We start from the raw sequence: 16,391 nt of genomic DNA, 5'->3' as shown, positions 1-16,391 counted from the left end.
ATACTGATAACTGATATCAAACGGCAAAAACGCTCTAGCGGCAGATTGCAAAACCTTTCTTTGACTGTCTATATTTACTCTATTGTCTATGAATATAGTATTACACATCTACCATAGCCATAATGTTCTACCACCTCACCCAAACAAAAGAAAAAAATTAATTATTAAAGATTCACAAAATATCACAAATTATTCGTGAAATTAACAAACATAAACATAACTGTAAACAGACAGTTCTCATTGTGTATCACAGTTTTTTGTTGCTGCTTAGTTCAAATTAGCTGTTTTCATAAATGAAAAAAAAAATAATAGTGCTGCATCCTGTTGGTAAATCTTATAACTTTAAATGCCTTTGCATATCATAGAACCAACGTTTTTAGTTGAAACAGCTGACTAAATTCTTTAATTCCATTTAAATATGAGAACTCATAAGGTTAACATGGGAAACTCTAGAGCCACTGGGGCGGAGCCCGAAAGGATTTTTGAGATGAAAATATGCCTCTATGTTAATCGTGAATGTGAGCTATCATCATACCAAATTTAAGCCCAATCCATCCAGTAATCAACACGTGATTGAACTTCAAACACACAAACAAACGCACAAACTTTCACATTTATAATACTAATAAGATAGTAGCCTTTCTCATTTCACATGATCTGACAAGCACGGTGTCTCATCAAACTAGTATAATTGTTTTTGTTCAAGCTCCTATGTATGAGCAATCGATGTACCTATCTAATTTCATTGTTGATGTTAGCCTCCGGATTACGTTGAAAATATGTATCTAAGGTTCTATTGATATGAAGGTATCTATTGATGTATCTAAGGTTTAATGGGTATTGGGGAAAAATAACTAATTTAATTCTGTGCTGGTATTAAAATTTTTTTACCACAAAAAGATGTGAAACTACTTTATTGTTACCAGTTGTGTGGGGGCAATAAACTATAAACAAATAACTTGGTCTTTCCACATATTTAGACTGGTGTAGTTGTACAGCGTAAGTCTCCAGTTCCGAAGATAACGGATTCACATCCTGGAAATCACCATGACAATTTGACAGATGGCCACCCTGTGCGTTGCTCCTCATGAACGTTGGTGCAGCCATCTTTAAATGCCCTTACCACCTGCGTAGGTACCATTCCGCCACTCATAATTTTCTCCCCATACACTTCACTAATCTGTCAATGAATTTAAATGGCTTTCACACCTTTAGCACTTAACAATCTAATTACCGGTACAGCGCAAACTTCACAGGCGACGGCAGTCTCAATTGGCGGCACCGTTTTGAATGCTCTAAACCGGATGTAAACACAGCCGATTTTTGCCGAATTTCCAGCGCAGGATTGCCAATACATGCACATACACAGCACAAATGTCCAAAATGCCAATCGCAGCACTGAAACGGAGAAATTTAAAAACAGTACTTACTTAAATAACATGCCTTGTATTATTCTGTCACCATAGGTAACTCTGAAACTTGAACAGTGCTGTAAGTTGATTAAAGTGTCTTTTTTCCCAAATATAAAAACTTAACCGCCACAGCACATCATAAGTTAATGTTAAACAAGGACTGAAAACGCTTCTTAGTCATATTGATAGCTTAGCCAAACTTACTTACCGGTATCTTTATTGCTTCCGATTCTTTTCCAAGAAAATTTCCCTCCTTCTTATTTGGCCCCAAATAAGCAGACAATTCATCAATATTGTTTACATGTGAAGTACTCTCATACATTAACACCAAACATTTGTAATGCTCCAAGCCTTAAACTAGAAAATTTACCTGGAACAAAAATAGGCAGTGTACATTATTCCAGCCTTCTTCTTGTTAAAAGTAATTTAAAAACAGAATATAGAAACAATGACTCAAGGTAGGGCATATTTTCTTTCCACATATATTTGGATTGGTAAATAAAAACTTAAAAACTCGAAGGCCACTGGTTCTCTCGGACCCAAGTGTCATTACCCAAGTGGAACTAATAAAGTGTGTTTTTTATTAAAACATTAATAGCTTAGTATAAAATAAAGCTATCAAGTTTGATTTATAAAAATAAATATATCCTATATATTTATATAGAGTAAAATATAAATTAAGCTTTTTGTTGGTTGCAAAACATAAACAAATAAAAAGTAGAAGAATGTAATTCTTAAGGGACAAATTTAAAAATGTATTTTTAGGGTTTTATAATTACTACTGAACGGAATTGTCTAAATTTTACAGTGTCTTTCCATTGGTGTCATAATTAAGATTTGTGCAATTTTTAAACACTATAGATGCAACGGTTAGCTTTGAGTTTTTTATGCGAACACTTACACACACACACAGTCAAGCGGACAACTAATCCACGACTCCGCTAAGTTATACACAACACGATACATAGATGACATATTATTTTTTTTATTTCTTTAGAAAGGTCTAGAGAATAATTGATAAATTTTGTGTTTTAAGGGTAACAAATTAGAAAACACCATTTTTTGGCCTAAGCCCCTTCTCTGCATAAAACTCATTAAAACCCGGACCCATGGCCCGATCATGCTGGTTCGCGAACTCATTTAGATTTATCCCGCCTTACACCTTCAAACCAAATTTTCATTTGATTTTACGTTATGAAACAAACATAATTCAAGGATATGCCTTTGCCAATTACAATCAATTGTAAGTATGGTGGGCTAATATGTTCTCAGGTACTTAAGTTATGTGTCACAATTTCATTTTCTCAGGTACGTGTTTTTTTGCCATAAGTTAACTGCATGGTTTGCTGCGTTGTTTACTGTGTGAAATTAACCTAACTTAAGTTTTGTGACGTTGCCTATTGTAAGTTATTTTAAGCCTATTGTAAGCCTAGGCTACTAAATTTCCATTCATACTTGGCTTCCTACCTAATATGTATGGTCGCCATTTCATTGAACAGTATTAACAGTATTAATGGTAGAATAAGTTAAAGGGTACAGTTTCTTAACTGGGCTACGCTAATTTTATTGAAACTATCGATTCGATTAGTAAACCTACATGCAATTTTTTCACCATCCAAATAGTTTGGTTGGTTTACTTAGGTTATGATAGTTTAATTTTATAATAAACTTAGATATATTTTAAAATATCAATTATTAATCACTATTTTTAATTCGATAGTTCAATAAACAATATTAACTTAAGTTAGCGTAGCCCAGTTAAGAAACTGTAGGCCTACCCAAGTTAAATCTCTTGGCTCAGTATTATCACGCTTACCATTTCTAAGGTTACACTTCCATAAGTTATCTGTTAAGTTATCTGGCACAAACAAGCGAATGAAAATATCGATCGATATACGGTATCGATTATTCGAAATATCGTTTGGTATCATTATTACTCATTCGGTTGTTTGTGCCAACAGATATGGAAGTGTACTCATTTCGAACATAGCCTATGCTTACTATCAGTAAATTCAAGCATCCATAGGCCTAGTAACCATTTTTTATATAGGCTACTAAGTTAGGCCTAACCTAACAGTAACTTAAGTTAGTTAGCCTATATTTCTTATTTTTAAGCACGCTGCTTCAAAAACAGACAATTCCTAAGTTAATACACCTACATCTTGTTTAAGAATGTAGGCCTAAGTCATTAGTTGAATAGGCTGCACTTTAGTTTACGTCCTACACTCATTCTAATGAAAAATATCAGTTAGATTATTCGATATTTCAATTAGGCTATTTCATTAATAACCAAACTTGATAGCCTGGGAATATAGGCCTACTCGAACACTTGATACTCATTCAATCGTTGAATACATTCACTGATATTTTTTTTAAGTTAATTGTTTATGCCTGTCACAGGAAATCTGCAACTTAAGTCACAGCAAACTTAAGCTTAAGTAGGCTAGACAACTGTACCTACTAACTTAACCTAATAACACTCAAGCAAATAATAGCAATAGCTAGTGGTGGGAATCACCGAATGAAAATAACCAAATCAATCGGTTATTGATGCTGAATAGACTAATTCGGTTATTTTATCCTGGTTCGGTTAAATTAGTCTTACCGTGAGATTCGGTGATTTAGTTATTTAGTTGATTTAGTTTGTCACATCATCAGCTAACTAAAATTTATTCGGCGATTCGTTCGACTAAAAATCACCGATTGACGCTGAAAGACTAAATGCCATTCAGTTTCCCATAGGATAAAAATTAGTTGTGGTTTGTGATAGTGAATAATGACTAAAATTGATTCGGTGATTCATTCAACTAAAAATAACCGATTGACGCAAAAAATAACTGATTGATTATTCGGTCATGGAAACCATTCGGTTATCCCATCACTAGCAATAGCCTACTGCATTTTGTTAATTTTGTTACTTTGAATAACAAGGCCTAGCCTAGGAACAGGATGAGATTAAAACACAACTTACTGGATTTCAACATAGTTCCACATTAGTTTTGGAATTTTTTGATGTTCACAATAATTTATTAATAATATTATTGTTCCTCTTCTCTATCTTCTGTCAACACCAGCCGGACCATTGACAAGATTCATTAATTTTTAATGCCGTTATCCTTCACTTCACTTCATTTTTATATCTTTTAACTTCTCACTATAAATATTTCTTGCATTTTCATTGTCCTATAGCATGTAATTGTTGCCATTTCTCGTATAAAAATCGTGTATAACATTTAAATAAATAAATGTTTAGGTTATAAAATACCATATCGCAGTTGTCAGTACGGTCAATTACAATAATTATCGTATCCTACCATAAAATATCGTATATATGGTAGACCTGACTGAAGCGAGCAGCTGATGCCATTCCCACAATGCAACATTCTCCTCAATTATAAGCTATGCCCCAAAATCAGAATTATAAGGTATGACTCAAAATCAGGATTATAAGCTATAGAACAGATTTGGAATTATAAGCTGTGCCACTATTTGACCATTATAAGTTGTGAAACTGAAAATGTTTCATACCTTATAACGTTTTAGAGAAATTGTGGCATAGCTTATAATTTTTCGTGAAAGTGTGGCATAGCTTATAACTGATTATAAGCTATGCCACATTTTCAGCATTATAAGCTATGGAACAAATTCACGATTATAAGCTATGACATTATAAGCTATGACACCCCACGGGATTTTCATGCTTATGAGGACGGTTTTTTCCGGAGCTGTGTGGCTGTGGCAACACTGGTGCCGACTGCCGAGCCGAGCCGAAGCGCCCGACCCCGAAGCCGAGCCGATATCGAGGTTAAGTTTTACATGACACATCACGAAAATAACAGCAGTATATCAGCTTAAAGTACATTCTCTTATTCAATTACTAATTGAAATTACTAATTAAAATTATTAATAGTTTAATTTATTTTTATGGCACTCGCCAGTATGTGATCGTGATGCCTACACTGACAGCAACAAGTGTGCTTTAATTAAGTCACTGTCACTGAACTGCTTCATTTTAGGTTATGAATAAACCAATGTAATTTACTCTATTAGCAACAGAATAGAATAGACTAGTCAGGTCTTAATATTAAATATGAGTATTGCAATGGATAAAAATAAACTAAAGAAGGACTCACCTGGGAAGTCACCAAGTGCCAAAATAGAAAAAATCGTTAACGGGAAGAAAAATTTGGAAAAGAAAACTGTTGAACAGAGTCCTAAGAAATATGAACTAATCACAACAGAATCTATAACAACAATAGGAGAATCTATTGGATTGTCAGAAATCTCTGAAGATGCTCGCACTGTTTTGGCGGAAGATATCTCATACAAGCTTAGAGAGATGGTTAATGTAAGTTTTTAAAATTATTTCCAATGTGTTACGGTATAGGCCTAAGTTATTAAATAGGCTAATGTTAAATTAATCGTAACAGAATAAAATAACTTTCCTAGCCTATTCTTAGCTGGAGGTCTCCTCAACAGTTGTAACTTAATTTCTTCCATATAAGTTAATAACCTTGCTAAGTATCTGATTTTAATTTAAACAAACCTGACCTGACTCAACCTATCTGTCTTTGGTAGACCAACACTTCTAACTTACGTGGAAACTGATTCGGCAAACGTCTCAACAAACAAATCCAACATGCATTCCCTTTTCTGTAGCCTGCCTAAAGTGGTGGCCCACTCGCACAATTTTTATTTCAGCTGCAGTTTTTAACACGGACAAAATGAGAGTAAAAAAATGAGAAATTAGTAGGCTTAGGGCCTACAAAAAAAAAATTTGTTATAAAACTAAGAAAAAAATAAAATTTTTTTTAATTAAGTTAGGCCTATACCGTAGCCTAATGTTGGCTAAGAATATTATTTTGGCCCAAACATAAAATGTTGACACTTGGATTGAACTAAACTATGACTGATTATTAATTGAAGTGTAGTTCACTGGTTTTCTATTATAAGGCGTAGACTGAGGCATATATATATAAATATACCAAACATTGTGAGGGTGTAACTTACTGTCCAGGCAGTTAGTTGCCAAGTTTAGGTCCAATATTTCAGAGTAAAATTCTATTTCATCCTTAACCAGCCAATGCTCAGAATGGCAAAGTATAGGTCGTAACTTATTAGTGAGCAGCAAGCCACAGAGTTAAAAGTAGCCTTCAATAATTTCTTAGGTACACCCTTCAATAATTAGTGTGTTGGTTCCTGCTTTGCAGCCCAATGCAGTGGAGTTTACTTGTTTAGTAAGTTAGCTCATGGTGTCTACCGGTCACTGAAAAGTCACTGATTTCATCAGGGAATCACAAAAGTCATTGAAAAATGAAAAGTAACAAATTTTCATTTAAAGTCCCAAAACTCCCTACTGAAAAAATCAGGCCTCACCATAGTAAAGTTTCCCAGATCTGTCTTGTGTTGTATCTTGCTGTAGAGGCAATAACTAAATTTGGTAATGCAGAATCAGTGAGAGAAAAAAACATATTTTGGGAGCATGCAACCAGCTCAAATTGTTACGGCACAAAAAATATTGCGTGTCCCTACTATAGTTCAAATCACTGAAAAGTATTGTTTTATTGGTACCAAAGTTCGTAAGTTTTGATAGTTTGCGTTTTAGTCCCTCCCATAAGTTACTGAAATTCAATTTGATCCAACTGGTAGACAACCTATTGGATACTCACTCCATCTTCTTATTATTTCTAGTAATGATTTTTTACACTAATCCTTCATCTGCCTTCAATACTTATTTGGTTAAGCCTAATTTGTTACATTTGTTCCAGAACTGTGCAATACTACTACACAACAACAAAAGGAGAAAACTCCTCACAGAGGACGTCAACAGAGTTCTAGAAGCCTCCGATTGTCCCATGGTGTATGGACATTCAGCGCCTCATGCGTTGGACTTTATACATGTTCCGAAAGCTGAAGTGTTTGTGGAAAATGATGCAGAAATGGACATTGTAGCATTGTCTAGTCTGGCAACAGGATTTACAAAGTTGGGCGATGAATATGTTAAAGGTGAGGTTGAAAATATCAATATAATATAATTGTCTGTGAGTGGCCGAATGGTCATAGTGCTTGCCTCCTATGGTGCTGGCTTGTTCCGAAGCAAGATATATTCCGAACCAAGATTCTATTTGTCATATGGCCATAAAAAATGATAATATCTGTTGTTGCTAGGCTTGTGGCTGCTGCCTGACCCGGTAGACAAGACCGAGCCCCCGAGTGTCAAGGATGAGCCGAGCTCTAGCACAGCCACTCCACCCAGACCACCCCAGCGCCCAGACGACCAACCCACCCAGGCCAAGCCTCCTCCTCACTTTATCAACTACTACCTGCAAGTCGCCCGTGTCGTCATCGGAGGCTCCGAGCCCCATCTCAGGGTGAGTGACTCGGATAGTTAATGGTCTTGGCTAAAGAAAACAGCTGATCTTAGCCAGCAACAAAGCTAAATAATACACTCAATGACTACATTGGGATTTTAATAAATTAGCTAATCAACAGCTGATCGTGTTCAGTAGCTACAAACTACATCCACTCCATTGTGCTTTAAATGGTCCTGGCTGGAGAAACAGCTGATCTTAGCCAGTAACACAGCTACATATATAATCCGTACCATTGGGCTTAAATCGATGGTCCTGGCCAAGGCTAATGAAAGAGGTTGCCTCAGACTCGCGTGCTGTGTATGACGTCAACCGCCGACAGGGACGGTGCTGCTTTTAATTCACACAGCTGACACCTGGTATGTTGTTATTTGTTTATTTTTGTGTAAGTTTTTTTTTGTGTAACCAATAAGTGGGCCCAGTTATTGGTACTTTTAATTCTTGGAAACATAAGATTGTTTTGAATTGTTGTAGGTAGCTCTAGCTGACCTAAGGACCAATTCCAAGATAGGTTCGTTGGTGCCTTACTTCTTAAACTTGGTTGCATTGTCTGTCAATAAACTGCAACGCAACGGCCGACTAACAGACGCTCTATTGCGGACCGTGGAGGCGTTAGTGGACAACCCTTACGTTGATCCAAGCTCACAACTTGCTGTAAGTGAAGTGTTTTTTGTTTTTTTTTAAGTAAAGGCCCTATGATAGGATTGTAATTTGTAGAGTAAAGGAGTATCATCTAGCTTATCTTAAAAAAAAGTCCAAGTACCCCGAAGAAGACACAGGAAACCCAAAATATTTTGTCCCCAGGGGCACTTGGTGCGGTGTAAAACAAGAGCTCTTTTTCCACCTGATCTGAACTGTATTGCGCTTTAAGGTCTTCATCCCGGTTTTTCTACATTCAAGAGACAAAGTATCAAATTATTGTGTGTTATCTGTGTATTCTGTACTTACTATGGCCTACGTGGACTTTTTTAAAGGTAAGGATCCAAAGTTTTCGATACAGTATACTTAGTTTAATTGATATTGTTTCTTCATGGTAAAAGTGACATATAAAATAAATCTTTACAGTAGAATTCTAATCAGATAATCTCCAACCATCCAAACTTTAAGCTTGACCACAACTCTCAACTTGTAGAAATTAAAAATGGCATACCATAGGGATCAATACTCTCATATTTATTTTTAAACCTTTACCTGGCAGACATACCAACACCCACTGGCATATTTAAACTGGAGGGTAAATTTTGTAAAAATTCATGTTGTTGTCGTGTACTTGTTGACACTGTTCAACGTACTTGTAAATTAAACTCAATGAGTAAAGATTTTGTTGAAATGAAAATTGAATCGCTAATTATCAGAATCGAAAGATGTTTAAAAACCTAAAACTACAGTGTAATAAGAATCGCTTTTTAAGAAGGCAGAAGCTCTAATCCGCCAAATCCTTATCATCTCCCGTGGTCAGAAAAACATTATTTTCTTTCATGATTGTGTCAAAATCTTGAATATTTCTTGTGGTTGTGTGGACCCCATCATTGTTTATCACGTTTACGGAAACATCGTTTTCCATAATAAAAATCTTGAACCTTTTTCTCGGTCTTGTAGTTGTAGAATCATCATCGTCTCACACCGATTGTCCTCCGAAATGGTGGCAAAAGCTTGAAATTTCAATCTAGAAATCTTCACAGAGAATCTCAGCTTGACTCGGTGTATTTTCTATAAAATACCCTAAATTTTCTGTATAAATCCAATCATCCGAATGTGGTATGACCCAATTGATTTGATTGGTTGGAGTTCTACCGTGTACTCCAAATGCACTCTTTCTGGATGTTTCAGCTTTGTAAACTCATGAACCAATAAACCTCCAATAAGCATCTTGTCTGTGAACTGTGTTCTGATGAAGTTTCTTAGATTTGCAAATGTGTGTTGGATGTGTGTGTGTGAAGTGATGTATGCTTATTATGTATATGACTAGGAACATTTTATTCTGCAGTTACTAGGTTATTTATCTTTAGTTCTCAATTTCTTATTTCATTTGGTTATTTCAGGTAAACAGAGCAGTGAATGCTCTACTGGTGGTCGCTATTGAGCCTAAAGCTGCAAAGAACTGTGATGATTTACTTCTCCGTAAAAGAGCTGCTATACTGCTTGCTAAGGTACAGGATTAGATAGCTTAGTGTAAAATAAATATATTTGCCAAGTTTGATAAAAATATTTCCATAAACAAGCAAACTAAAACATGTTACAATGTTCTCCATAAGAATAACAAAGGAGTTTTAAATTTACAATTTTGGAATTTTTTCCACAACCAATAACCGTAAAAAAACACATTGATACACTAGAGCCTAAATTGTTTGTTTTTTAAGCTCTTTAAATGGTCTAGAGAGAGAAAATGGGAAATTTTGTGTTTTGAGGGTCAAACATGAGAAAAACCAATTTATCAGAATCTTTAACCCCCCTCCCCAGTCCTCCCTGAAAGTTGCGTTGTTTTTCTACTTTAGCGATAAGATAATTCTATATTATATTAATAAAATAGCGGCTGTTTTCAGAATTATTATTTTTTGGGATAAATGCAAAATAACTTATTCTTTGTCACATCCTTCTGGAGATAAATGTATGGTTGCCATCGCCGAGCTTGGGCGTGGAAATGCCGAGATCCTAAAAAGCAGCAACTAAACCGAACCGTTCTCAAAGCAAGGTCGGTTAAAACAAACTGTAATATTTTACAATCGAGGGCAAATAATCCGATTATCAGTTAATGCGAGGTCAGTTAAGAGGGGCTCTTCTGTATTAGTTAAATTGAATGGAACGAAAATGTTTCTTTATTGTGGCTAACAAATACCTATAGTCAGGACCACGAAAGTTTGCAGTTGAGGGAGGAGCCTATTTACCACGTGACTTCAGAGGAGCCAATTAGGACAGTACGGTGTTGCTAAATCTAATAATACCAGCTGATTTGAAAATATTGTTTAGTATTTTAATTAGTGTCGTCAACGAGCGACATGGCAACGTCGCACTAGTCTTGTCTTGTGATTAGCTGCTGCCAACTGCAAACTTTCGTGGTCCCGACTATAATGGTCACTAAGCGCTTACAGTTAGCCTATAAACAAATAAATTTAACTTAAGTTGTACGTTTATTAAGTAAATTAGCAAATATTAAAATAACAGAGTATTTTTTTTCATTTTCATAAAATTTACTCACACTCATATACACTCTCCGCTGCAACCAAGAACAGAGCCTAACCCATGTTACGGCCATCCGGTTAAGGTAAATGTTTTGGTATGTTGCTTGTCATTAGTGTATTAAACTTAATAAACTTTATAGTGTGAGAGTAATACACTGATCCCTGGCATTTCCACTGAAATTTGAGAGGTTTAGACCAAATTCTCTTAAAAACTGGGACGGGTGGCGTCATCCGGTAATCCAGCTACTAGGAGGTCACGAATTGTGGATAATTATAGGGATGCACTGTGGATGCGATGCTACCTGGTGTGGATTAACGTCCGCACTAGTGAGTACTATGACTATCCGCTGTACTATCGTAATAATTAGACCAATTCGTTAATTACGAGGATAAAATGTGGTTCGGATTCCACAATAAACTGTAGGTCCCTTAGTTGCCATTAGCTGTATGGGCTATTAATTAACAGCTGTGTCTAAGGAACATGTCGGCCTTAGTCATTAACAAGACTACAAGATCGCACCACTCATCCTACACTCATATTTGGGTTAAAATACGCACATAGTGGCGTCCCCATCTTAAATAATTGATAATTGATAATAAACGTTTGCAATTCTCTCTTACAAAGTTTCCCTGGCGTGGTCACCAAAAGAAGTCATTTTCTTCCAGGTGCTGGTGTGCTGGAGTATTGAGTTAAAGCAGCAGATGGACACAGTGCGTCAGTTGCTGCAGCTGCTACTAGATAGCAGCCTTAGTCTCAAATCACACTATGGAGCTGTCGTCTGTCTCACGGCCCTGGGTCAGCGTACGCTGGACTCATACTTCTGGCCGATACTTGAACGCTACATCTCAGTGTTGGAGGATCACAAGACATCGCCAGCCGACGCGCAGGATGTGCAGTGTGTCAAAGGGGCAATCATGGTAGGACTAAATGGAAAACAGTAATAACTACTGCATGGTTGTTATTTAAAACCTAAATGAACATACAATAGAACCTCGCTAATCTGTCGCCTACGGGACCGGGAGCATGGTCAGAACAAAATGCAAAATGCATGGATTATCAGAGGGTTCATTGAACATCCAAACACTGAAACCTTGCCTAGAATGGTACCGGTACCTATCTTTGACAAATTATTTGCAGTGGCCTATATTACGGACCGTGGCCCACTAGGTTGGTAACGTTAAAGTTGTTTTTTTTTTTAAAGGGGTTGGCGGCCTCTTTTAACCTTGCATTTGCCTGTCCACATAGACTACAGATCTGTGCGTGGAACGTATCCAGCAAAGCAAGGGGTATAGTACAAAGGTGAACTGTACTGATAAAAGTTTGTAGCAGTGACCAGGATCCGAACCCACGACACTACTGCCTTGGGCCCGAAGTCCGCGACGCTACCAACTGAGCCACCATAAATATCATGACATTTTGGCTGTAAAAATGACACAAAGAGAAGAATTAATACTATTTAAGTAACTACTGTCATGACAGAAAGGCCATATTCCTTTTAAACTAGATCACATCACCCTTTATAAGATACGTTAATTAACAATGCATTTAAACGTCAATATTTACCTAACAGCCAATTTACAGTATTCTTTGCTTTTTGGAAATGCCACTTTGCTATGTCATTTGCATCATTTGTTGCCAATGAAGTCGCACGCCCATATAAACGAAGAGGCCCCTAACCGTCGATTTCGACGGGTTTCTCCTAGTTAATTATTATTTAATTAAGTTACCACTCACCACTCTACAATAACATCAGCTTTTTTTATAGCACTTGAGCTTGAGACATTTTATCACTTATCCGCAGGTGGCTGTTGAGAGAATGTACAGAAGAGGCAGAAATCATCTGAAAGGTGAAGATGTCAACAGAAGGCAGAAAGTAGAACAGAGACTTAGCGAGTTTTTGGGAGACGCTCTCATTCCAAGGTATGTTGTACTAAGACTTAGCGAGTTTTTTGGAGACGCTCTCATTCCTAGGTATGTTGTACTAAGACTTAGCGAGTTTTTAGGAGACGCTCTCATTCCTAGGTATGTTGTACTAAGACTTAGCGAGTTTTAAGGAGACGCTCTCATTCCTTGGTATGTTGTACTAAGACTTAGCGAGTTTTTGGGAGACGCTCTCATTCCTAGGTATGTTGTACTAAGACTTAGCGAGTTTTTGGGAGACGCTCTCATTCCTAGGTATGTTGTACTAAGACTTAGCGAGTTTTTAGGAGACGCTCTCATTCCTAGGTATGTTGTACTAAGACTTAGCGAGTTTTTAGGAGACGCTCTCATTCCTAGGTATGTTGTACTAAGACTTAGCGAGTTTTAAGGAGACGCTCTCATTCCTTGGTATGTTGTAGCAAGACTTAGTGAGTTTTTGGGTGGTGCTCTCATTTCTCAGTGTATTGTAGTGTAGATTACTCCTTACAGATTTATCACCTTTATAGATTAGCTTAAGACAATCTTAAAGTATGTTACTCAATAGTTGATGTTTAGGGCGTTAGTTGTTTACTCTTAGGTTTTTAATTGCAAATTTTAAAATGATTCTAAACAAATATAATAATCTATTTGTAAATTGTTGGTAGTTCTCTGGTATCATTAACCAGAGAGTTGGTCATTGTAAATCCGTCCTAAAATAAGACACATTTAATAGACATCAGCGAATTAAAACCTGCATCAAGTTTGTCCAATTACTACTACTCTTTCTTTACGGAAAGTAGATAAAAATATATCTAATAACTCTTGAAACAGATTTACACTTTTATACTTTTTATTTATACTTTTTACTCACAATGTGGTAAATACATATAAAGATGGTATGGTAGAACTCCAATCATCCGAATCAATTGGGGCCGGACCCCATTGGGATAGTAAAAAATTTGGATAATTGGATTTTTACAGAAATTCTGGGTATTTTAATTAAAATAGGCTGAGGCAGACGCTTTCATCGGAAAATTTATGCTTACAATTGCAGCATCTGATTTTGTTTTTCTGTGACCAAAGGAGACGATGATGATGTCTACAAGACCTCGGGATATATTTAAAACTTTACCGCGATAAGGAAGATTATGACAATGTTTCTGTGACCACTTGAGACAATGATGATGTCTGCACAACCGTGGGATGTATTAAACATTTTGCCGCGATCACGGAAAACGATGGCGATATTTCCGTGACCGTGGGAGGTAATTATGATGTCAACACAAAGTGAGAAAGGTTTTGGATTTTGACAAGGTCACTGCCTTCTTAAATGACGATTCTTATTACTGTGTTTTGAAGTAAAAAAACAAATATTTCTGTAAGCAATTTGGATAATCAGCGATTCAAATAGTTGGAACTCAGATAATTGGAATTCTACTGTAATTGGTGATCCATTTCTATTGGACACTTTAATCATCATCGGACTTAATAGGCGAATGACAAGGAATCTGAAAAGCATCCCTACTAATAAATTATCTTGGCTACTGGAAGTTTTGGGCAATAAGTTTAAGCAACTAAAACTAATACTCGCTTATCATTAGTTTTAATATTTATATTTTTTAAATTTTTTACAAATACCTTTTTCTTACCATTCATCACATTTCCTTTCTTTTTAGAATTCCTTAAAATACAAATATTTGCCTCCATTTTCCCTAGTGAGTGGCCAGTTTTTAACAAGTGTTGGGGGACATTTTATCTTTCCGGTTAGTATTTTCTCCTTGCAGACTTGAGGTTTTCGAATCATTTAACAAAGTTCACAGTTCATCCAATATAAAAGCTACAACAACTGTTAGCTACAATTTATTCTGTAGTTCCCCAAAGCGTTGAGTTAGTTACAATTTCTATTTGTGGATGCAGTATTTTCTCCTCTCTTTTACAGGTACAATTTAAAACCTCCTGGCTCAGCATTCCCCGGAACTCAAGTTGTGCTGAGTGACTCAGACAGCAAGGAGCAGCATCCGTTTGCTGATGTGGATCTCAGCATTCGCGAGTCGTTGTTGAAGACCTCCAACCAGTCGCTGTTCCCGTACCAGCCAGACACTCGAGGCATGATGCCCAAGCTACACATGTACTCTGTCTTCTCTCTGTCACCTTGCGCCTTTAGACAACCCAAAGAAATCCTCTTCAACTTCATCGGCTCCAATCAGAAGCACCCCTCTATGTTGAAGCGGCGGAAAATCGGCGAGCTGCTACAGAAAGACTTTAAAAGCAATCATTACCGATTTGCTCAAAAGTGGCGACAACAGAATATTCTGAAAAAGACTCGAAGCACCAAATATTGTTCTCCGTCATACAAAAAGTCGAGTGTGGGAGATTTGTTTGGTTTTTTATAACGTTTGATTTTGTCGATAGCCTGTCTGTGATAAAGATTAGATCTTAAGTTAGTTTGTAGTCAGAAAACATTTTACCTCATGATTGGCAGGTGTTGCTAGTAAAAGTTTGGAACCCTCCAATGGTAGTAGTTCTGATTTAAGAATGAAAATTAAAATAATATATTTTTCTATGTAGCCTATACCATACTTGATGTTGCTCTACAGGCATTTTATAAATATCATCCAACAGATAGAGGTATTCATAATAATCTGAAAGTTGAAATAATTCTTATACCACTCAATTGAAACTCAGTTCTTGAGACTTGAGCCTACTGTTTCTTGATTTAGATATATTGTGCCAAATAGTTTTTACTGTATTGTTTATTTGACAAGTGACTCCTTGCCTTTTTGATGCCCTGAACCATCACTTGAATGCTGAAAACAAGTACAATGTCGATCAATATAAATATTTTATTTTAATACAATGTAGTTTTTGTACTTTATATCATTCTCAGTATCTGTACTAAGTATTATTAGCAAAGATAAAATAGTTTGTATACAAATTCATGTTATAACTTATTTAAAGCTTTATATACTAACTGTGGAAAAATGTATTTAAGTCAGTTATGTTACTTGTACAAGTGTAGTAGTTATTAGACTTATTTTAAAATTGATGTAATTTGAATTACCTGTAAATAAAATCCTTGTTGCAAACCATAATGTTGAATTTATTTTTTTAACGTTGGTTCCCTGTTGAATAAGGAATTTAATTTTGACACATCTTTCTTGTTATAGTATTTTAACAATTGTTTTAATCAAAGGTACACCATCTCTGCATTTTAAAATTACTAGTTTTTCGCTTCCATAGCTTCTGTTATCCTCGATGAAACCAGCTCAGTCAGCCAGTCACTTTACCAAGATCATTGAATTCCACCTAGTCGTTTGTTGTGAGATCAAATGTCTTCCTAACACCTGATTCCTGATTGAGTTTGTAGGAATGAAGCAATGAAGCTTCAGTAAAGTCCGATTCACTGTAACTATTTGAAGTAGGCGCCAAGGACAAAACACGCATGCGCGCCGACTCCCGGCATGCCTTGCCCGTCAAGCGGCGCCATTAGCCTTGTTATTCTTGCTGAGTGCTGTTTATAGTGCCAGTT

The 16,391-nt window shown here is 36.2% G+C and overlaps 2 protein-coding genes across 2 annotated transcripts in view; one reads left to right on the top strand and one right to left on the bottom strand.

Annotated features, from left to right (window-relative positions):
• The window catches only part of LOC128999862 (origin recognition complex subunit 2), a 28,141-nt gene extending 22,503 nt beyond the window's left edge, over positions 1–5,638 (bottom strand). Inside the window, exon 1 of the mRNA XM_054426587.1 lies at positions 5,546–5,638. The gene's annotated coding sequence lies outside the window, so the exon portion shown is untranslated. The remainder of the gene's footprint in view (positions 1–5,545) is intronic.
• LOC128999864 (TAF6-like RNA polymerase II p300/CBP-associated factor-associated factor 65 kDa subunit 6L) lies at positions 5,422–15,770 on the top strand. Its single transcript, XM_054426589.1, has 8 exons — positions 5,422–5,760; positions 7,181–7,418; positions 7,581–7,783; positions 8,258–8,437; positions 9,826–9,933; positions 11,629–11,880; positions 12,765–12,883; positions 14,802–15,770. Exons 1-8 carry the CDS (start codon positions 5,503–5,505, stop codon positions 15,253–15,255), a joined length of 1,812 nt encoding a protein of 603 aa, XP_054282564.1. The 5' UTR covers positions 5,422–5,502; the 3' UTR covers positions 15,256–15,770.
• The last annotated feature ends 621 nt before the right edge of the window (positions 15,771–16,391 follow it).

The sequence above is a fragment of the Macrosteles quadrilineatus genome, unplaced genomic scaffold, assembly GCF_028750875.1.
Source record: "Macrosteles quadrilineatus isolate MER2022 unplaced genomic scaffold, UCM_ALF_1.0 Scaffold_8__2_contigs__length_117827958, whole genome shotgun sequence".
Lineage (NCBI taxonomy): Eukaryota > Metazoa > Arthropoda > Insecta > Hemiptera > Cicadellidae > Macrosteles > Macrosteles quadrilineatus.
Note: the sequence above shows the minus strand (reverse complement) of the source record. Positions and strands in the feature narration are given on the sequence as shown.